The following is a 23,514-nucleotide window of genomic DNA, read 5'->3' on the forward strand; positions in this document are numbered from 1 at the left end:
AATATTCAAATGCGGTTTCTGAAATATCGATAAAATGTGCATTATTTGTCATAGATTAAGTGAAGAATTGATCATTTTTAGTTTATTTATATATATATAAACTGGGCTAAAGTATTATTGTGTGTATGTGCAGTGGCGCAAAAAGGGGGTATGCAGTATATGCGGCGCATAGGGGCGCCACACATGGGGGGGGGGGGGGGGGGGGCACCATTGTGCCAAAACTATTTTTAAAATTATCCTTATTAAAAGTTTTAAATAATAAAAATAAATAAATATGTATTGTTAAAAAACATTATTTTGCATTTTATACAAATATAACATTGTTATTGTTTAATTCAAAATCATTTAACACAATAACATGCAGTCACACAGCCTAGACTGTTCATGTAGATGTAACTGTTTAGATTTGTTTTTATTTTTATTAAAATAAACTGTCAAATCATACATAATGTCAACAGTTATATGGTTAATCTGAAAATTCGTCTTCATTTATTATTAATTAATTAATTTAATTATTAGTTTGCCAAAATAAGAGGGATCACACAAAATTTGAACCCGCATACCCCTCAGTAAATGTGTAGTTGCGCCCCTGTGTATGTGTGTGTGTGTATTAAATTTTATTTTTGTTTTAGATTTTCACTTATCTACATATACAGTATATAAATAAATGTCAGTAGGCTATTGTTTTGGTTTAAATAACAGTTTTCAAATGACTTTTCTTTTTTGGATTTAATTAATGGGATATATGACTCTGATTTATTTTCCAAAGCCACCAAAATTTCATCAGTCCATTGTTTTGGCAAATTGGCCCTGCATGTTTCTCGCTAACTGATACTGAATGGTTTTGCTGAGATAATACCATATAATTTACAAGATATTTCTTTGACATAATTCCCCGGCTGAAAAATTGTATTCAGGAAATTGTCTTGTTTCTTTCAACATGCCTAAAAGTTTAAAGTGTTCTACTTTTGCTATAATTAGTAATTAATCATTGACAGACTCATCATTGTCTAACATTGATTTAGCTGTGAGAGAAGGCTTCTAGTCAGAATATGTGAAATACATGAAAACACATTTGGCCTGTTTTTGCATTATAAGTCGGGGAAGCTAAAAACTGGACCTGGATAATACTGTGAAAAGTTTACTCACTTGCATTGACAGGAACACTCAGCACGATGCCGAGTGAAATCAGAGTTGGGTATGTGATGGCAATGCCAAAATTCACCAGAATATTGAACGCTGTAATAGAAAAAGATGAATAGTATCACTCTATTTTACATCCTGTCTGCTTCTCTAATCCAGTTATTGTAATGGTTGCACAACACTGTATTTATAATAAATACTATAGCACAAATATATTTAGAAATAATATATAAGAATCATACTTTTTTTTATTCTGTCAGTGTTTTATTCACCTAGTAGGAGAGCAGCGACTCCACACATGCAGGCCCAGGGAAGATCAGCAAAGGATGTGAAGTATTCCACATGTGTGAAGTACAGCAAAACTGGCACAAAGCTCATGAAGATGAAGTTTGCACCACCAACGATGGTCAGAAAAAGAGCCGCTTCTCCAAACTTGGCACTGCCCAACACCAGCTTGAAGAGCACCTGAGAAAAACACACAAAACAGCAGGTCAGTCTGTTCTGATTCAGGAGATATCCCAGGCTGGATTATTCACATTTTTCTTGTTTTGTTGTTAGCTATATATAGTGTATACATTGGGATAAATACTGTTGATTTAATTAGGTTTGTTGTACTTAAAGAGACAGTTTACCAAAAATAAATATGGCCTTAAAAACTGAATTATCTAGAGCAGGGGTCACCAATCTCGGTCCTGGAGGGCCGGTGTCCCTGCAGGGTTTAGCTCCAACTTGCCTCAACACACCTGTAGGGATGTTTCAAGTGTACCTAGTAAGACCTTGATTAGCTTGATAAGGTGTGTTTGATTAGGGTTGGAGCTAAAATCTGCTGGACACCGGCACCTCCAGGAACAAGTTTGGTGACCACTGATCTAGAGACTGCAGCTCTGCACAAGAAGTTTGGCCAGAGGAGAAATGGTCGTGCCCAACTGAAGTATTTTTTTCCTTTGCTTTCCTCAATTGGTGAAGTTGTTTTCTCGCCACTGCCGCAGCTGGCTTGCTTGGTTTGTGACTTGTGGAGCTGCGGATCGATCGGTTTGCTCTTCAGTGTTTGGACTTTTAGCAGTGAAAATTAAACCCCACTGCACTGAACTAAACTGAACTTCAACTCTGAAAACTGGACTAACAGTTTCAATTTCAATTGACTAGATCTTCTATGTTAAGCTGCTTTGACGCAATCTACATGGTAAAAGCTAGAACTAAAATAAAGATATATTTGAATCTTATTTAATTTTCTGCTAAAGAAAATGTTTTTTGACAGCTTGAGGGTCAGCAAATTAACAGCCCTTTTTTCTGTGTGTGAATTAAGGCATTCATACTTAATGTTTTTTGGTTAATATCATGATTTATTTTCTGCAATATATATAAAAGTATTTTCCTATCAAATTATGTAAATAGCTATATTTAAAAAAAAATCCTTATCAGGATCATTTCTATATGGAATGAATCTGCATTGAAATAATAATGAGAAAATAGATCATTTGAAATGTATTCATTTAAGTACAAGTCATTTTTAACTCTTGTGTAAAAACTTGAAGAAAAGAGTATATTTTAATATTATTATATATTTTTAAGTATGGTTTTGGGATTTAAAAAATAATACTGCTGGTGCAGAAGCCTTTATTTGTCACATACACGTTCATGCAGTGAAATTGAACCCCTCCGACCATACATAAACATTACACGTTTCAGGGGAAGACAGGTTGACGATAGGTCGCTTTAGAAAGAGGAAATAAGATACATCTAAGAAGAAAGAGGTGAAAAAAACTCCCTCTTACATTGTCCTTGAATTAGGGCATTGTGAGATCAGGGAAAATAAATATATAAATTTTCAACATTTAAATAAATATATAAATAAATACAATTTAATATAAATTTATACACACACACACACACACACACACACACACACACACACACACACACACACACACACACACACATATATATATATATATATATATATATATATATATATATATATATATATATATATATATATATATATATATATATATATATATATATGAAAAATATTATATATAAATATTTATAAAAAATAATACAGTATATGTACAGTATATACAGTATACACACACACACACACACACACACACACACACATATATATATATATATATATATATATATATATATATATATATATATATATATATATATATATATATTTTATTTTTTTTTTTCCTACTTATATATTATTTTTAAATTTATTTGCTGTACTGTTTCCAAGAACCAACTTGAACCAAAAAATACATAACTTTTAAAATTACTTTATTTTAAATGGTATTTTTGGTTATTTTAATGTGCTTGTTTTCTTAATCCAGTCATTTTAATTGTTGCAATTCAAATATAATATAATATAATATAATATAATATAATATAATATAATATAATATAATATAATATAAATAATATAATATAATATAAATAATATAATATAATATAATATAATATAATATAAATAATATAATATAATATAATAAAATATAATATAATATAATATAAATAATATAAATAATATAATATAATATAATATAATATAATATAATATAATATAATATAATATAATAAGGCCTCACAGTCCAGATATTGTTCACTTGGACACACTATAGCTTTCAAATTCACTGAAAAATATATTAAAAACAAAAATATTAAACAATAAATACTGTATAGTCGTAATGCTTTCATTTAAAATATTCTTTAATTATTACAGCAAACCAGGGGAGTCTCATAAATAAAACAATAAAATGTCCTTAAGTTGTGCAGCATGACCTTTTATTAAAACTAATTTCCAGCAGTTAAATCAATGTTACACAACCACAATATAATACAGCCAAACAAGCATAAGCAGATGAGTGCGTAAAGCACTCAGCTTCAGTACACGACAATAAACCAGGACTGATCTTTCTTCTGTTCATTTATTGATCCGTCCTTTTCTGATGACCGCAAGATGCGAAAGCACATGGCAAATCAATCAAGACAAATAGACTATTGAGGTCATTTTAATTACAGAAAACAAGACGCATGTGACTCCATGAGGTGTGGTTATTGAGGAGTTGATGTACAACCAAACGACATCATTAAACTGAAGAAACGTTAGTGTTGAAATACACTCAAAGGTCATGCTTTTACCTTATAGAGGGCGGAGGCTGATGCCGAGGCCACCACCAGGGTAATACCGATAACAGAGTGACTGTGAAAACCGTCAGCGTACGTCAGCATCACGATTCCAGCGATGGCCAGAATGGCAGCAACAATCTGGAAAGAGTGCAAAAAATAAAGGTCTGAGACCTCACTGTGTGTTTCCTCAAACAGCACAAACTTCAAGGACAACAAATATACTTCATTAAACATGGAGGCAACATGGTGGCACAGTGGTTAGCAGTGTTGCCTCACAGCAAGAAGGTCACTGGTTTGAGCTGGAATAGTGTCCGCTGTGTTAAACATGTGCTGCATAAGACGGCGGTTTATTCCTCTGTGGCGACCCCTAGTGAATAAAGGGACTAAGCCAAATGAAGATGAATGAATGAATGTACATGGACGTCAGCTTTACACTATAGAATTGCAGAACGTCAAAACACTCAACTGCTTTGTTTAGATTTTAGTAGCTATAACTTTGACTTTTTACTACAAAGACGCCATTTTCGTGTGTAAGTAACATAGTAAACAATGTAAACAACATGTCTCCGGCAGAAACAATGACATAAACAAACAAATAACCATTCAGAATTCAACAGTACTGTGTCTTGGACTAAATGTGTTCGATAAGATGTTGTTCTGAGGATTCTTACCCTTCAAAATAAACTATTATGGACAGCAATGAATGCGTGTGTGTCTTGTTATAATAATAAGTATGTACTCCATATCTAAGCATGTTCTGTATAACAAATTTAGCAAATACATTCTTTTTTAAGCTTCCCATTGAAAATCAACTAGCTACAATGACTGCTTGAGGGTTGTAGCTTTAGACTGATGTATAGTTTGTCAATACTACTCGTGTTCTTTTTGATGTAATCTATTCGCAAACACTGAATTGTTAAAAAAAAAACAGCACTCCAGTGCGTCCACGTCCTGATGCTGACTAAGACGTTTTAACCATAGTTAAGTCAAAATTATTAGCCCCCCTTTGAATTTTTTTTTCTTTTTTAAATATTTCCCAAATAACAGAGCAAGAAAATGTTCACAGTATGTCTGATAATATTTTTTCTTATGGAGAAAGTCTTATTTGTTGTATTTCGGCTAGAATTAAACCAGTATTTAATTTTTTAAAAACCATTTTAAGGACAAAATTATTAGCCCCTTTAAACTAATATTTTTTTAATAGTCTACAGAACAAACCATTGCTCTGCTTGATCTGCTTTTCACTACTGCTGAACTGATTCTTTTCCGTTCCTAGTTTAAAGTAGAGAGTATTGTGCTATACTGATTGTACATTGTAGTTTCTGTTGAGCCATATTATTATTACCTTTTTATTTGTTGATGTTTTTTTAATTCATTGTATGTGTTAAGGTTGATATTATCAATACTTTTAAAAAAATATAATTGTTGCCTTTTTTACTGTAATTTGTAATAAAATTCATAAAAAATTCATTTCAACTAAGAAAACATCTTGTGCTATGAAAAAAGCAGATCCTGAAATCATATGGTCCGATTATTGTAATCATTATAAATAGGGTTGGATTATGTGTCAATGCTGTGTACATGTATCTCATTTGTAAATATGTCTTTTAATGTAATTATTTAATCCAAAGCACATGCATCTTTTAAATGTATAATAATAATAATAATAATAATAATAAAATAATTGTTCATTCATTCATTCATTTTTTTTTCGGTTTAGTCCTTTTATTAATCTGGGGTCGCCACAGCGGAATGAATCGCCAACTTTTTCAGCATATGTTTTACGCAGCGGATGCCCTTCCAGCCGCAACCCATCACTGGGAAACAGCCGTACACACTCATTCACACACACATACACTCTGGACAATTTATCTTACCCAATTCATCTATACTGCATGTCTTTGGAATAACATGCAAACTCCACACAGAAATGCCAACAGCCAAGGCTTGAACCAGCAACCTTCTTGCTGTGTGACAACAACACTACCTACTGTGCCACCGCGTCACCCCATAAACTATTATTTTAGTTAATAGTTATTAATATAACATTTCATAATAATTTAACAATTTTTATGCAGTTAATTTAGTTTTTTATTTAATAGAGTCTGTATAGGAGGTGCATAGAAGAGTGTATAAAAATGTTTAGAGAGAGATAAAATAATTATTTAATTTAAGTAATGAAAAAAGTTAACAAATAATAACCGCACATTAGCATAAAAGAAACAAATAAATAAAAATGTGATTAAAATATTAATTTATAATTACAATAATTCTAGAATAAAGTTAATATGGTTAAACAAGATTTGCAAGTAAAACGACAAACATTTGATTAAAATAAACATTAAAAATGTTAAAAAGGCATTGTAAAAAATCATTTATTAATATTATTTTTATTTATAATTCATACTATAACTTTGCCCTTTTTTCAAGAAACAGTATAGATGCTTTTTATAAGGAACGTTAGAAGCACTGTACATTCAAATGCTGATTATTATTACTGTTATTATTATTTGTTTACATTTTACTGTAATAAATAAATTTTAAATCAATAATGAATTATGAAATGCTTTCTAATACAATAGTATTCAATTTTGTAAAAATGTTGGGTTTTACAATTATTATATGGGTACATAGTGCTTCTCATGTTTTTATTTAATGTTTTTATTTAATTAATTTTAAAAATAAAATACATTTTATTCATCATTTTATTTTATTATATTATTTTATTAAATTTTTTATTTATTAAATTTGTAGTGTTTTTAATTTAATTTAATTTAATTTAATTTAATTTATCGCATGAACAGTTTTTATGAGAGCAGATCATGTCCTCCAGAGAATATTGATGACTTAAATAAACAGAAATGATTGCCAGTCTACCCTTTTTTAGTACATGTTATGACTGCATTATATCTTTTAGAACAAGCTTGCATAATACACTGTGCGTGTGTGTGTGTGTGTGTGTTAATGCTTTTACATGTGTGTCCAAGTGAAAAATATGTGGAGAGTGTAGCTGAATTGAGTGCAGAAAAGAAACATTATGAGATGTCAGAAAGACTGATCACTTCCAGCCAAAGAGCCTCCTGAACTGCTCTGCGAAGCTCTTTTCCTGCTCTCATTTTTTCTTTTGGTCTAGCTTTTCTCCACTGTCGTCCCCATTTTTTTTAAAGGATTGAGTTTTGTGTTCCACTGGATGTTGCTATATTTGTATCACAATCATGGGTGAATTTCACGAAAGCAGTTAAGAACAACATTTCACCATAAAAACACTAAAACTAAGAAAGTTCTACAATGTTATTGTTATGATATTGTCTAACATTGTCAACTCTGTTAGTGGTTTAAAGGCTCTAACAATAATTTAAACAACAATTAGTAACACAATTGAATGTTCCCTTATTAAAACAAATTGTAAAATAAAATAATAAAAAATAAAATACAAATAATGATATAAATAAATAAATAAATAAATAATTTAAACAAAAATTAGTAACAATCAAGCGTTCCCTCATTCAAAATAACTCAAATAAAATAAAATAAAAAAGGTTTAAAAATAACTTAAACAACAATTAGTAACAGAATCAAACATTCCCTTTTTAAAATAATGATAATAATAAAAAATAATTAATAATAAAATAAAATAAAATGTAAATAATACATAATAAAATAAATACATAAAAATAAATAAGAGGTTTACTGTATAATTAATAATAATGATTTAAACAAAAATGAGTAACAAGCAAGTGTTCCCTTTTTCAAAAAAAAATAAAATAAAATAAGGTTTAAGAACAATTTAAACAACAATTAGAAACAGAATCAAACCTTCCCTTATTAAAAAAAATAAAATAAACAACATAAAAAATATATGAATAAATTAAAATAAATAAATAAGTAAATACAAGGTTTAACAATAATTTAAACAAAAACAGTAACAGAATCAAGTGTTCCCTAATGCAAAATAAAATAAAATAAAATGTAAAAAAGTTTTAACATTATTCAAAGAACAAATAGTAACAGAATTGAGTGTTCCACTATTAAAAATAAATAAATAAACGAAACAAAACAAAACAAAACAAACAAATAAATACAGATAAATAAATAAATATATAAATAAATAGTGTTCAATTTTTTGTTTTTTGGTGAACTTTGACTGGGCCACATTTTAATTTTACAATCATTCAATTAAATTCATCAACAAAAGAATTTTTTTTTTTTTACAATTTTACAAAAAGAGAAGATCACAAGTGTACAAGACATATTGTTGGTCTTTTTCACAACTCATGTGGTCTCTTGATCAACGTATATCCCCCATGTGGAAATCCATTTAACTTCTACTGCATCAGAACACCCTGACTCTACTAAATATACCCAGCGCTGCAGTGTATGTGTGACAGAGTGTGTGTGTGTGTGTGTGTGTGAGAGAGAGAGAGAGAGAGAGAGAGAGAGAGAGAGAGAGAGAGAGAGAGAGAGAGAGAGAGAGAGAGAGAGAGAGAGAGAGAGAGAGAGAGAGAGAGAGAGAGAGAGAGAGAGAGAGAGAGAGAGAGAGAGAGAGAGAGAGAGAGAGAGAGAGAGAGAGAGAGAGAGAGAGAGAATTACATAAAGACAAAGAAAATTTACACAGCACTTTCCCTCTTTTAATCTGAGGAAACAGAAAATGAGAACAGGAAATAGAAAAAAAGAGCAAAGGAAAAGGCAAGGAAAAGGTTACTGTGGTGGAAGCAAAGTATTGTACTGTGGTGGCACTGCTGACATATTCAGTAGCATTTAGAGAAAATGTAAATCCACAACCATCCGTCAAGCATCTACCCCACAGGTGTCAAATCCAGTTCCTACAGGGCCACCGGCAACTGTGCACAGTTTAGCTTTAACCATAATTAAACACACCTGATCAAACTAATCAAGTCCTTCAGGCTTGTTTGAACCAACAGGTAAAGGTTGGAACTATGCAGAACTGTGGCCCTCCATGAACTGGATTTGACACCAGTGATCTACTTAATACTGGCAGAACTCCTAGTAAATATGAGCAAAGGCAACATGAGAAAAATGTCTTAGTTTACCTTTTTGATCAAATTATTAACAAAAACACTAAGGATGCTTAAACTTGTGTTTGAATCAGAGTAGAGACTTCTTTCTTGAAACCATTCCAATATGCACTGACAAAAATGATTCATTGAATTAGCAATTTACTTTGTTAAGGTAACAATTTAGATGGGTTGAATTTAAACAAACAGACAATATACTGTATTGCTGTAATGTTCAACCTAGATTGCTTGTTTAAATTCAGCCCATAACATTGTTTGCAACCACCTACCTTAAAACAGTTTAGTAAATCAAATGAATCATTTTTCAGTGTGTGTGGGGTAATGTGGGATTGTAGTTTTGTAGGTTTTCTGACCCCAAAACTAAACTTAACTTTGGCAATTCTTCAACTGAGATTCTGGGCTATTTTGGGGCTACTTAAAATCATTATTCCTAAATAAACATGTCTTCTTCCAAACCGATTCATACCATGACACTTTCAGATGACTGGAGTTCCTGAATTATTGTCCCCAGTGGTAGAAATGAACAATTTCCACTAATTTCAGTGTTTTTGCAAAACATTTTTAACAGCAACTTCCCATTTTCTTTGTTTTTTTATCATTGTGATGGAGACTTGGGGTGCGTTCCATATGGGTTATATCACCCTTTAGAAGGACACTTTGGAGTGAAAACAAAAATGATTGCCATATTGAAGCGTCTTTCCAAAACCTAAGTGCTCAAAACTGGCCACCTCGAACAGCCCTTTGGAATAGGATTTTATTGGGTACAACTGATGGTCACATCGGGCATCCACGATTCTTTGAGCAGGAAAGATTTTTGATATCACACAGAAACTGTCAAAGAGTTTTAACTATAAATGTATGTATAGTTTTATTCTATAGGCAACTACTCTAGAATTTATAAATAAAGTTAAAACAAATAAAAAAATTAAGAGTTATAAAAATATTCTAAAACAAATTGCTATTATCAATATACAAACACTTACATTGCATTTAAAAATAAGGTGCAGCTTGCACAATGTACTCATCATTCCAAGCATGTTTATAGGGTGTCAACTACTGCACAAAAAGGACAACGAAAGCACACGAAAAGTGTTATTGTGTCTCGTTATGATGACTGAATTATGTTCCAAAAAGAAGCTTTGTTTTTACCCCTACACCAGTCATCACTACTAAGCTATCACTCCAGGGGGTAAACCCTTCGAGGGGATTAGGGCATAGGGGTGAGCCCTTCTGAATGAAATGCAATGTGACTTGTTCCTAGTGATAGTTGACTTTTTTTGCGTCTGGGTGACAAAGAATAGTAAATTGTTCTGTTGTAAATGTGTATAAGGAAACACAAAGCCAAAGTAACAAAAAGTGTTTGGCTTTGTGTTCCCTTGTGTGCATTTACAATTGAACAATTTCCTGATCTCTGTCACCCAGATGAACTGAAAGAAAGTAAAACATCAATAGCAAAATAGTCCAATTCAACAGGGGGTCAATAATTATGGCACACATATTTATCATAAGCTTTTGTTTTTTTTTTTATAAATGATAATAAAAAAAATCATTAAAATTCAAAGAAGCTTTTTTTGGTTTGCAGTTATTGACTGTAGTGTTTTTGTTAATATTTTCTGAAAATTTTACTAAGACTATTCACTACTTGACAAATGTCTTGTCGCCTATCCAAGTTTAGGAACAACAAATATTAACTTGACTTCTAGTTGATCATTTGGTTTTAGGAGGGACTTATATCAAAGGCAAAGGCCTCTAGATTACGCTTATTTTACCAAAATAAAATATGATCATGCCTTGATTTTTCATTATTTTATTAGGACAGTAAGGTCTGACTTTGCTAAGACAAAAATCTTGTCACTGAACAGAAATAATGTACAGTATAGAATATAAAATCATGGTGCAGTGGAATTTTTTTTTATATTATGTATGACACCCATGAGCAGGGAGGACTGCATCCACACATCTTTGTAATGACTCAAATAACTTATTAATAAAGTCATCTGGAATGGCAAAAAAAGCGTTCTTGCCGGACTACAGAATTCATCAAGATCATTTGGCTTCATCTTCAATGCCTTCTCCTTCATCTTACCCCAGACATGCTCAATAATGTTTATGTTTGGTGACTGGACTGGCCAGTCCTGGAGCACCTTGACCTTCTTTGCTTTCTGGAACTTTGATGTGGAGGCCAAAGTATGAGATGGAGCGCTATCTTGCTGAAGAATTTGCCCTCTCCAGTGGTTTGTTATGTAATGGGCAGCATAAATGTCTTGATACCTCAGGCTGTTGATGTTGCCATCCACTCTACAGATCTCTCGCATGCCCCCATACTGAATGTAACCCTAAACCATGACTTTTTCTTCACCAAACTTGACTGATTTCTCTGAAAATCTTGGGTCCATGTGGGTTCCAGTAGGTCTTCTGCAGTATTTGTGATGATTAGGATGCAGATCAACATCTGAAAAATCCACTTTTCCAAATGATCAACTAGAAGTTATTATTCGTTGCTCTTACAGCTGGGATCAACAATAAGACTTTTTTTTTCAGGCAGTGTACCAAGCATACTATTACTATACTTAATACTAAGACATGTTTCACAGCCCTCTTTGCTCATATTTACCAAGAGTGCCAATTTCAGTATCGAGAGCACTGCATTTACACATCTTATTCATTCACTCACCCTGACGCCCATGAAGCGATCGCGCAGCACAATCCAGGACAGCAGAAAGACGAAGGCTTTGTTACAGCAGAAGAGAGCAGACACATCGGTGCTGTTGATCTTCCTCAGAGCCTGAAGGTACAGGTAGTTTGTCAAAATCCACAGCAGGCCGAAAGGAGCCACTTTAGTGAAAAACACCTTCGCCGTCAGCCCATCGTCCCCGAAGAACCGGCAGCATTCTCTGAAGTACCACACAAACAAAGTATATATAGTTATATAGTTATATAGTAGTTATAGTTTGATAAATAATGCAGCTGCTGGACAACAATGTACTTTTGAGGCCTTTTTAGGGGAGAATCTAGTTGTTTAGATCGCAACTATGCAGTCTCTTTATAAGGACAGTATCTATTTTAAATATTCATAATTTCAGAAATTCAGCACGTTGGCGGTCATCAGCCTGTCATACTGAGCAGAGCAAAGCAAAGACGTGTTCCACCACAAGATGGCGACAGACACTGCATAATAAGTCCTCAGGGGGAAAAACAGCATTTTTTCAATGGTTTCTGCTAATCTGACATCAGCTGCAGATGTGTATAAATGACGGAAGAAATAAATTCCTCTTACAAAAGGGTTTTTGAGACTCTCTGTGTTTGATTTTCTTTTTTATATACACGATTATGCCATCGAACTGTTGTATAAATGCAATATCACTTGAGTAGTAGTACGATATGGCTTTATGTGGTCACTAGTAGGACTCTAAGGCCCTCGGTCTGCAGCCCCGAGCCAACGCACGCCTCCCACCAGTGCTGATATACAGCCATATTGCACTACTACTCAAGTGATATTGCTTATATAACACATATGCAACGGTCTAGAAATGATCTGAGCCCTGAAAAGCATACAAATGTCATTCATTTTAAAAAGGTATTTAGTAGTTTTTTTTGTATTTTTATTAATACGTTTTCTGTACATTATTATGTTCCAATTATTCATTCATAATTATATTTATGTAATTTATATATGCATAATTTATTTGTTTGCTTGTTTGATTTTGTCTTATTTACTTAGTTATGACTTATATAATTAGCCTTTCTTACAGTGCATAAATATTAAGTCATGCGTTCCTTTAAAGTAAAGCTTGACATTTTCCTGGGTCCACATCTTTGTTGAAGGTCAGCATATTGACTGATCTCAGAACATAAATCAGCATGATTATGTGTACAGCAGGAACTGTTCAGTTCCCTATTGATATTCCCTAAAATGTTAAAAGGGTCCTTGGGCTACAGCCACTATTTTTAATGACATTAGGCTTAGGTTAAGTGATGTTGGCTAAACAACATAATTTAATTAATATAGAATGACTAAAGGCACTTCACGTCAAACAAAAATCTTTCTGCCTTTTCTGCTCCAGTTTTACAAAGCCTGCAGCTGGTGTTTACTCTTTAAATCCTGTTTTGCCGTGTTGTTAATATCGTTTTCTCCTGTGTGATAAAATGCTAGTGCTCTTTTTTCCTTGTTGTACACTAAATTATTAACTATCAAGATGCATTTTACCTGAATATACAGCATATTGTACTCCCCAAACACTCTTTACTTTGATTTCCTAGACAGAGCAGGAGTATATTTTCCTTCAGCACGATGGTTTAAATAAGCCTGCTTAGTATTCAGCACATACAAAGGAAAGCTGGAGAGGACAAACTGTCCGTGAATTATGGCTTGGAATTTCCTCAGTGTTTCCCTCAACAGAGATCACGGCCACAAAAAGGGATTTCACCAAGCAGATTCATCTATGATATTCACATAAAACCATTAGACATTACAACTGTACTATATTTTAAGATTCTGCTCCATTTCAAAACATGTCATTTAAATGTCGTATTGTCAAATTACGACAAATTGTGACCTAAAAAAAAGTGTTTTTGTAATTTGGCATTACTCAAAAAGTGTTTTTGTAGTAATGTCAAAGAACAAACATTTTGGTTTCCCAAATAACACTTAAAGACATTCACCAAGTTGTTGTGAAGCCACTCCATTGATATTTTGGTGGTGTACTTTGGGTCATTGTCCTGCTGGAAGATGAACCGTTACCCCAGTCTGAGGTCAAGAGCACTTTTCATTCAGGATGTCTCTATACATTGCTTCATTTTTCTCTCTATCCTGACTAGTTATCCAGTTCCTTCTGATGAATAACATCCCCACAGCATGATTCTGCCACCACCACGCATCACTGTAGGGATGATATTAGCCTGGTGATGAGCGATGCCTGGTTTTCTCCAAACGAAACGCCTTGCATTTACTCCAAAGAGTTAAATTTTAGTCTCATTAGACCAGAGAGTTTAGTTTCTTATGGACTGAGAGTCCTTTAGATGCCTTTTGGCAAATTCCAGGCGAGCCCTGGTGGTTCCAAACATCTTCTACTAACGGATGATGGAGGCCACTGTGCTCATTGGAACTTTCAGAGCAGAAGATTTTTTCTGTACCCTTCCCCAGCCTTTCGCCTCCAGACAATTCTGTCTCGGAGGTCTACAGACAATTCCTTTGTCTTCATGCTTTGTTTGTGCTTTGACCTGCACTGTCAACCCTGGGACCTTATATAGATAGGTGTATGCCTTTTCAAATGATGTCCAATCAAGTGAATTTACCACAGGTAAACTCCAACCAAGCTGCTAAAACATCTCAAGAATGATCATTGGAAAAAGAATGTACTTGAGCTCAACTTAGAGTTTCATGGCTGTCAATACTTATGTACCTGTGATTTTTCAGCTTTTTATTTTTAATACATTTGCAACCATTTCAAAATGTTGCATATATGACATATTATATATTTATATGTTTGTGAAACCAAATATAAACTTATATTCAATTCAATTCAATTCAATTCAATTCAGCTTTATTTGTATAGCGCTTTTACAATGTAGATTGTGTCAAAGCAGCTTCACATAAATGGTCATAGTAACTGGATTATATGTCTTATATCTGTCATTTGCATATACTGTATTTACATGTATCAGATTTCTATATGGTACATGTGTTACATATTGAGTAACATTATTTTTGACAATGCTAGTGTGTATTGTTCCTGTGTGTGTTTCCTCCATTATCTGTCTCTTTCTCTCTCTCCACATGAGCGGAGATCAGGTGTAGCTGTATGAGGGGCGGCGCCAGCTATAAAGGCACGCCAATGACGCTTCTCATCGAGTTCTCTTCCTGTTTCCCCTCGCTATTGTGTGTGTGTGTGTCTGAGCAGTTCGCTCTGAGTTCTCTGTGTGGCTGTGATCTTACTGTCTGAAACCATTTTCCAAAGTAATGTGGTGAGATACTCTGTTAAATACGGTAATAGGACGGTAAGCTGCATTAGCGATGGCAGATTGTTTAATGCCTTTCTACAACCCTGTTTCAAAGTCATCTGGTGAGATACTCTGTTAAATACGGTACTAGGACGGTATCATGTGTTAGCTGTGGCTAATATTTACCTTAATGCTGAATGATCAAAGGGAAGGCCCTTTTTCTTTTGTCCAGTTTTCTCCTGTTTTGTGGTTAGTTAGGGAAGTTAGAATTGTATGCTTTATTTATGGAACTTTATTTTTGGTATAGGTAAGAAGTTTAATATTAGGTAGCGTACCTTGTTTTGTTTGTTGTTTTGGCCTTTTTGTTCCCTGATTCTGATTTTGATCTTTTTGTTTAATAAATCTGATACCCCTTTTTGACAACTTGGCCTGTGTGTGTGTGCTTGGGGGGCAGGAGCTCTTTTAATAGCGGTCATCCTTAATCTTATGTGCGTAGCGGGGTGCATCCGCTACGTAAAACATGACATTCAAAAAAGGGGAGAAAGCAACCAGAAAAATGCTATACAGATATTACTGAGGAACCAAGGCTGATGTCTAGTTCCTGTAACTACACAGAGCAAACGCCCTTATAGATGCCACTTAACACCCTTCAATCTCAGATATCACATAAAAGCAATCAAAATCTCCCAATTTCTTACCTGAACCTCTGTTTCGGTGTCTGCCTCTCAGGGCTCTTGCACAAGTGGCCAATGTAATACAGAGGGAAGAAGAGGCAGTTCCAGGTTGTGGCGAACCATGTGAGAGTGAACGGTGCGTCGTACTTTTTGAAGGTCAGTTTGGCCAGCTGGGTGGAGCCTGCCCATGACGAGCACACACACATCACCATGGCCACGCCCCATATTGCTTTCCGCACCTGGACAGCCGTCACTCGCACACAGCAGCGTAATCTCTGTCTCCCCGCACCTGACTCCACCCCTGCTCCGCCCACCATCGCCTGTCCGTCAGCAGTGCCCACGACGTTCTCCCTCGGCCGGTCCTCCCCTACAAACAGAATAAAATCACATCAGCTGGTTTATTTTTAGATTTTATTTCTTGTTAGATTATTTTTAGATTATTGCTTTGCGTAAATGGTGAAAACAGACAATGAAATGGCGCATTTGCTATTTAAATGGCGGACTTTGTAAGAGGAAAAACTGAACACTTCACTAGTCAGAAAACAGGTAAACAGACCATCTGCAGCAAGAGGATAAAGAATGAGCCTCCTCCATTCGGCCTCTTTACTTTCTTTTTACTTTTACTCTTTAGTACTTTACTTTAGTGGACAAGGATACAGTGTTGAACGCACTCCACTAAAGGCACCCATTAGCCTACACATTTAATTTTGTTTGTTAGGAGATTTAATAAAAGATTTGTTTCAAAACTATTTCTAAATTCACTTCTAATTTCCAGCAAACTACTAAATGAACAATAATAATGAAATGTGGTCAAAAAACTGAATAATTTCCAAACACATGTCCTATTCTTATGCCCCATAAGCTGATGCAGACATCTTCAAATCCCGACAGGTGGCCATATAAACATGTTTTTATTAAAACAAAAATAAACATACATATAATAAATAATACTGCTAATAATAATAGCACTATAATAGAAATGCAAATTGCCATAATTAAACTAAAAAAAGCCCCCAAAACATGAAGGCATAGAGGTGGTGTTTTTTATATCTGTGTAGTAAATAATATTTTTTGTAACATTTTAATCCTTTAGTTTTTTTTTATATGTAAAAATATTTGTGTATTGATGTACATCCTGTGTGTATTAAGTGAATGAACCTGCATAGGTTCATAACTAATGCGCTCTGCACTGAACTTTAGAGCAGCTATTACTTGGTCAACGGCGCGGTCTATTTCAGTTCCTCAAAGCAGCAATGCGCCATTAATGCGCCTTAACACACCTCTTTTGTAGACAGGCACACCCATAAGTCCACAAAGTGGTGCAAATGGATTTGCTTTTTAAACAACGTGGCGCAAAACATGAAAATTAGGGTTGCACTGGTCTGGAAATACTGTAGCAATAAATCATGCCAAATGCATTTTGTGCCTTATTGTGCCAGGGGCATGATTAGGCCCTAAGTTTTTATTCATGGACATATGACCTCAACAGACAGCACAAAGAAATAGAACCGAAGGAGGGAAGAAGATTGTTAAATTACAGGAGACAGAACAACACCTACCTACATTAGATAGTAATGTTTTTACCAGCTAACTTGAATTTTTCAAATGTTCTTTGATTTAGCTTATAATATATTAAGGCATTTATTTAAATCGAGTTTTATTGTAACATTATTTTCACAGTACTGTTGGGTGGTACGTTGACTCAGTGGTTAGAACTGTCGCCTCACAGCAAGAAGGTCGCTGGTTTGAGTCCCAGCTGGGTCAGTTGGAATTTCTTTTTGGAGTTTGCATGTTCTCCCTATGTTCACGTGCATTTCCTCCAGGTGCTCCAATTTCCCCCCACCATTCAAAGACATGCGGTATAGGTGAATTAAATAAACTATTAATATTTAATTCAGTTCCTCTCTCTTAAAAAAAATAATTGGTCAATCTTATAACTAAACTAGAATATCCAAAGGTGTAGTGTTTACAAAGTCATTTTTAAAACCAAATGTTAGAAAAAAAGGCTTTTATGACATGATTTATAACAGCTTGCAGTTCATTCAAAAACCTGATGGCAATTCTTTTCACCAGCCATATAACGCAAATAAACAATAATTATTGTAATTGTCTTAATTTAAAGCATTCTTTCTAAATCGAGGTGTTAATCTCAAAAGCAAACATTACAGCAAAAGCTGTTTTAAAAACCTATAAAATAACATGAAAGATGTAGAATTCATTGACTTTTCAAAAAACAAAAGTAAAACATTACTTTTTTACCACCGTTTTCTGAAACACCCCATAGGAAATCGATAGCACAGTTTACTCATTCAGCACAGAAGCGCTTTCAAAGTGTCGAGGGCAAATGCTTGAAAAACCGAGAATACTTTATAATACAGAAAGTCTGAATGGAGTCTGTAGAGTCTCTCCAGAAATGCAGTGTTATTGTTCAGATCAGATAAGCACATCTCAAACCCACCAACCATTCATAAACGCTCTTAATGGATCTTAATAGCCCTTCATCTATTCACACGCAGAGTAAACGAGTGGAGTAATTACTCTGCCAGCGCCTGCCGGAGGATTCAGTCGGTTTATCCATAAAAGAGAAAAAGGTGCATCCTCAGTGCTGAAACATCTGATTGCTCTATGAAACACAATAACACATTTAACAAGATAATGAGGGCAGATTTGTTATTTGCCAGGCTATTCACAAGGAAGTAAACAGTCAGATGCTTCAACACAGCATACTAACAAACTGGTATTTAACTAGAAGACATTTTTACAAAAAGTTCTACTTTATATAAGGATATTTTAAAGAGACCTTTGAATAAATGAAAATAATAACAGTGTTTAATAATCCTGTTTAGTCATGCACTCAACAAACAAAACAAGCCCTAAAAAGACACTTAATGTTTCATGGAATAAAATAGCTAATTTTTTTATGTTTTATACAAGTTTGGTCTAAGCTTATTGTTGCATAAACAATACTATAATAATTTTAATACTATAGTGTTTTTGAACCATAAGTTACTATAGTAAAGTGTATTGTACTGTATATATTGTAGTATTTACCATATTCTGTTAATGAATGCAACAGCATACTATAGAATTAACTATAATGAACTGATAAACTGTAACAAATACTATATATATATATATTAGCTGTGTGAACCTACTCTGCTCTCATGGTTTGGTTACGATTATAATGCCATCGATTCGGTTTAATTCGATATCTCGGTGCATTGATGCTGCTATTTAATATTTTACTTAGCAACACAATAATTCTTGTATTAAAATTTTTATATATAAATATATTAATATATCATTTGTAATACTAATTTGTTCTTTAATACAAGAAGTCAGATATATGTATTGTACTTTTGTGCTCAAAGGAAACACAGTTTTGGAGTGTTTATCAAACAAAACTCAAGTACATGCTCAGAACAACATGAGCATTTAGAGCAAATAAACAAATGTAAATATCATCCCTTTTGCTTTTTGAGCATTGTGGAGTTCTTAAATGCCATGCATTCAACAGAAAAGCTATTGGTCATTGTGGCTCTGCCGCTGTTAATACATTATAGACAGCGACGCTGTGGAGAAAACTTGCTCTGCAGACACAAATCTGGATCCACAAGTAATGTTATTGTTGTAACAGCCAAGAGAGGAGATAAAACATCATATCACGAACATGACAGCAGGTCAAACGGGCCACAGAGAAAGAGAAAGTTTTCAGCATAATTTTTTTCCTAGCTGGATTCGGATGTACTACCCTGTCAGTGAAAGACTGTCCAGCAAACTCAAAAGCAGTGAATTATGCACAGTTATCTGCTTTTTGTTTATTTTAATATCTCGCAATTTAATTTCTCGCTGTCTCCTCCCTCTTATGTGATATGTGATAAATGACATCAGTACATAATAACGGGTTATGTTTATTACTGAACTGATATATATATATATATATATATATATATATATATATATATATATATATATATATATATATATATATATATATATATATATATATATATATATAGTTGTAAAAAACAATACAGTAATTTGTTTATATTACAATATGGTTGATTTGTATCATCATAGCAACTATGTAATTGCAACAATGAATCAATTCAAGTACTATTTACTATTAATAACAATATTTTTTCATTTGGGTAACAAATCATTTTTACCATCCAGCACAAAACAGCGTGTGCTTTTTCACCACTTTAAAACAGTGAATAATTTTGAAAAGCAATTGATTCTAATAAATCATCACTATTTAAAGCAAAAAGCTCCTTGAACACTGAGCCCACAATTACAATCTTAAATTAAAATTTTATATATATACATAATTTACACTGCTTTCTTGAAACTTCACCCGTCATTAAAAAAATCAGTTCAAGACCAGCCCGAGTTAAATTTTCTGATCAGTTAGCCTTTGTAGTGAGCATTTTGAAAGATGTTTTGACAGTTTAGAGTCACCGCACAAGGAAACGGCAAAATCCAGAATAGCGTATAATGTTTTGATTTGCCAGCTGATTTGATCCACTCCATCTTGCAGCAAAAAGCGTGAAAAACAAAGTGCAGAATACAAATAGATAGACTAAAACGACAAGCACTTCTTTTGGAAAAAATTTCTCCAGAACTGCAAGAAAAGCATAAAACTGAGCTGCAGACATCCTGAAGTAAACATTGAATCGCTCAGTATAATCCCGCTGCTCCTTAATAAGGATGTGGAAAATTTCCATCTTCTCCATGCAATCGCAGGATTGGATCCGCCAAATACTTCTTCTTTCTTTTTCTCCTTTCAACAAGAGAAGTGCAGTAAGCTTATTTTGATTTATTCTTTCTCTTATGGCAACTTATTAATTGATTAATTATTAATTAAAACAGCACGAAAATGTCAGGCTCAGTGTGCAAGGAAGGACATTTAAAGCATTAAGAAAAGCAATAAATAATTTCAGCGCTGCTTTCCAATAGTAATATACTTTAATATATACTACAAAGCAATTTATAGGTGTTTATGCTGCTTACAACAGACTAAACAGGACATAGATCATAGACAATTTCCAAGCTAAAGGAGGGGAGGCCCCAGAGCCATGCCTACCTATTCCATAATCTTCATGTACCCTGGGGGTAGTTTTAATTCTTTTACAACCAAGTTGTAAAACAACAAGTTATTTTTCGACAGGTTTATTTGCACCAGAGGTCATTAAAGGGTTTGTTCACTCAAAAAGTATGTATTTATTGACTGTTTACTCACCCTCAAGTCTTTCCAAACCTTTAAGAGTTTCCTTTACAGTTGAACTCAAAATAAGAGAAACCTGTAACCATTGACTTCCATTTTAGGAAAAACAAATACTATGGAAGTCAGTGGTTACAAGGTTACAGCATTATTCAAAATATCTTCTTTTGTGGTCATCATAAACGAAGATTAAATACAGTTGAAACCAGAAGTTTACATACACTGTATAAAAAGACACATAACCATTTAAAAAAGTCAGATGTTAATATGAATACACCTTTTCTCTTATAGGTAAATTAGGATTATCAAATTTGTTTCTGTTATACTTAATAGCAAAATATTGAGAGATATTTTTAAATTGTTATAACTTTTCTTGAAAGTCAAGTTTACATACAATAAGATTATTATGCCTCTGAAAAAGCTCAGATGATGGTGTCAAGGTTTTGGAAGTTTCTGATTGGCTAATTGACAACATTTGAGTTAATTGGAGGCACAGCTGTAGAATAGTATTTAAGCAAACCCTAAACACACTGTTTTCTTTTGTGACAACATGGGAGAATCAAAAAGACAGAACCAACAAAAAAGCCAGATTACAATTTGCTAAATTACACTGGGAAAAGACTAATTTTTGGAGACGTTTCCTGTGGTCTGATGGAACTAAGATAGAACTGTTAGACCATAATGACCAGTGTAAAGTTTTGAAGGACAAGGGGGAAAGCTTACAAACACCATCCCAACTGTGAAGTATGGGGGTGGCAGCATCATGTTGTGGGGCTGTTTTTGCTGCAGGAGGGACTGGTCCACTTCATAGCACAGATGGCATCATGAAGATAAAACATTATGTAGAAATACTAAAGCAACATCTCAAGCCAGGAAATTAAAACTTGGCTACAAATGGGTCTTCCAAACAGACCATGACCCTAACCATACTGGCAAATTAGTTCAAATGTGCTTTAAGGAAAACAGAGTGAAAGTTTTGGAGTGGCTATCACAAAGCCCTGATCTCAATCCTATAGAAAATTTGTGGGCAGAGTTGAAAAAGCTTGTGCTAGCAAGACAACCAACAAATCTGACTCAGTTACACCAATTCTGTCAGGAGGAATGGGCCAAAATTCCTTCAAACTATTGTGAGAAGCTTGTGGAAGGATACCCAAAACATTTGACCAAAGTTATACAGTTTAAAAGCAAAGCTATTAAAAATACTAAGGAAATGTAAACTTTTGACTGTCTAGAAATTAATAAAAAAATATCCAAATATATATATATATATATATATTTCTCTCATTATTCTGGAATTCATCAAATGTAAATCATTTAGGTAATCCCAACGGACCTAAAATAGTAAACGTTTAGTATGATTTTTTAAAAATGGTTATGTTCCTTTTTTTATAGTATAAGTAAACTTCTGGTTTCAACTGTAGGTTTGTGACAAGTTAGGCATCACTGCATATTTTTACTTCATAGATAATTCTACTTTTCTATGCTTTTTGCAGATACATGGCATATAACGTCCATTTCAGAATGAAAGACAATGAGAGTTCAGTCATCATATATTTATGCGCAGGCCTAATAATATCACAAACCAGCCCGAATCCTAATCTTTCCAGCAAGTGATTCAAAGTGAAAGATGATTTCTTCTCATGCACAGCCAAACGCCTTGAGACATTTCACACAGGCAGATCCTGAGCGAAGACCGAAGACAGCACCTATTAACACGACAACATGAGAATTACATAATCTAAAGGACTGAGCCTTAAGTATAGTGAGAAAATCTGCATGTTAGATGTATAATAATCCCGACTTTACTTTTAGAGATTAAGGAACTGCTTTAAGATTCATATCCTAAACTCTAAGAGACACTTTAAGCAACTTAATTATGTGGTGGTATCATGTCTCTGAGCTGAAAGCCATGATTTTACAAACACAGCCTCATTGAGAATATGTGTGTCAGCCTACATTTTTGTAAAACTGCAAAAAAAAATAAAAAATAACTGCAAAAAAAAAAAAAGACCAAATAAATACCACTAAACAACTTAGCGATGTCCATGATTTGTAATGGAATATGTTTGCCTCACCTATCTAACTCCATACAAACAACTGTTATGGCTTGGCCAGTTTGCTTAGTAGTACTCAACAATGTTGTATGCAGTGAAGTAGGTCTGTCACAATAATCAATATATCGACTTATCTCACAACAATGTCTCTCAATCATTTTTAGTGATGCAATATATATCGCCCATATATTAAAAAACAACTCTAGCAACATTTTAGCTGATTTTCACTACAGTATTTACTATAAATTCATTCATTCATTTTCTTTTCGGCTTAGTCCCTTTATTAGTATATTTTGATTTAGGTG

At 33.6% G+C, this 23,514-nt stretch overlaps 1 protein-coding gene across 3 annotated transcripts in view; it reads right to left on the reverse strand.

Moving 5' to 3' along the window:
• The window catches only part of slc35f3b (solute carrier family 35 member F3b), a 120,753-nt gene that overhangs the window by 2,969 nt on the left and 94,270 nt on the right, over positions 1 to 23,514 (reverse strand). For all 3 annotated transcript variants that reach the window (XM_087279685.1, XM_087279686.1, XM_087279687.1), the window contains 5 exons: positions 15,956 to 16,298; positions 11,992 to 12,211; positions 4,294 to 4,419; positions 1,416 to 1,608; positions 1,150 to 1,239 (listed from right to left, as the gene is read on the reverse strand). In XM_087279685.1, coding sequence (XP_087135811.1) covers positions 1,150 to 1,239; positions 1,416 to 1,608; positions 4,294 to 4,419; positions 11,992 to 12,211; positions 15,956 to 16,298 — 972 coding nt within the window. The remainder of the gene's footprint in view (positions 1 to 1,149; positions 1,240 to 1,415; positions 1,609 to 4,293; positions 4,420 to 11,991; positions 12,212 to 15,955; positions 16,299 to 23,514) is intronic.

The sequence above is a fragment of the Danio rerio genome, chromosome 13 (genome assembly GCF_052040795.2).
Source record: "Danio rerio strain M-AB ecotype USA chromosome 13, GRCz13ab, whole genome shotgun sequence".
In the NCBI taxonomy this organism is placed as follows: Eukaryota; Metazoa; Chordata; class Actinopteri; order Cypriniformes; family Danionidae; genus Danio; species Danio rerio.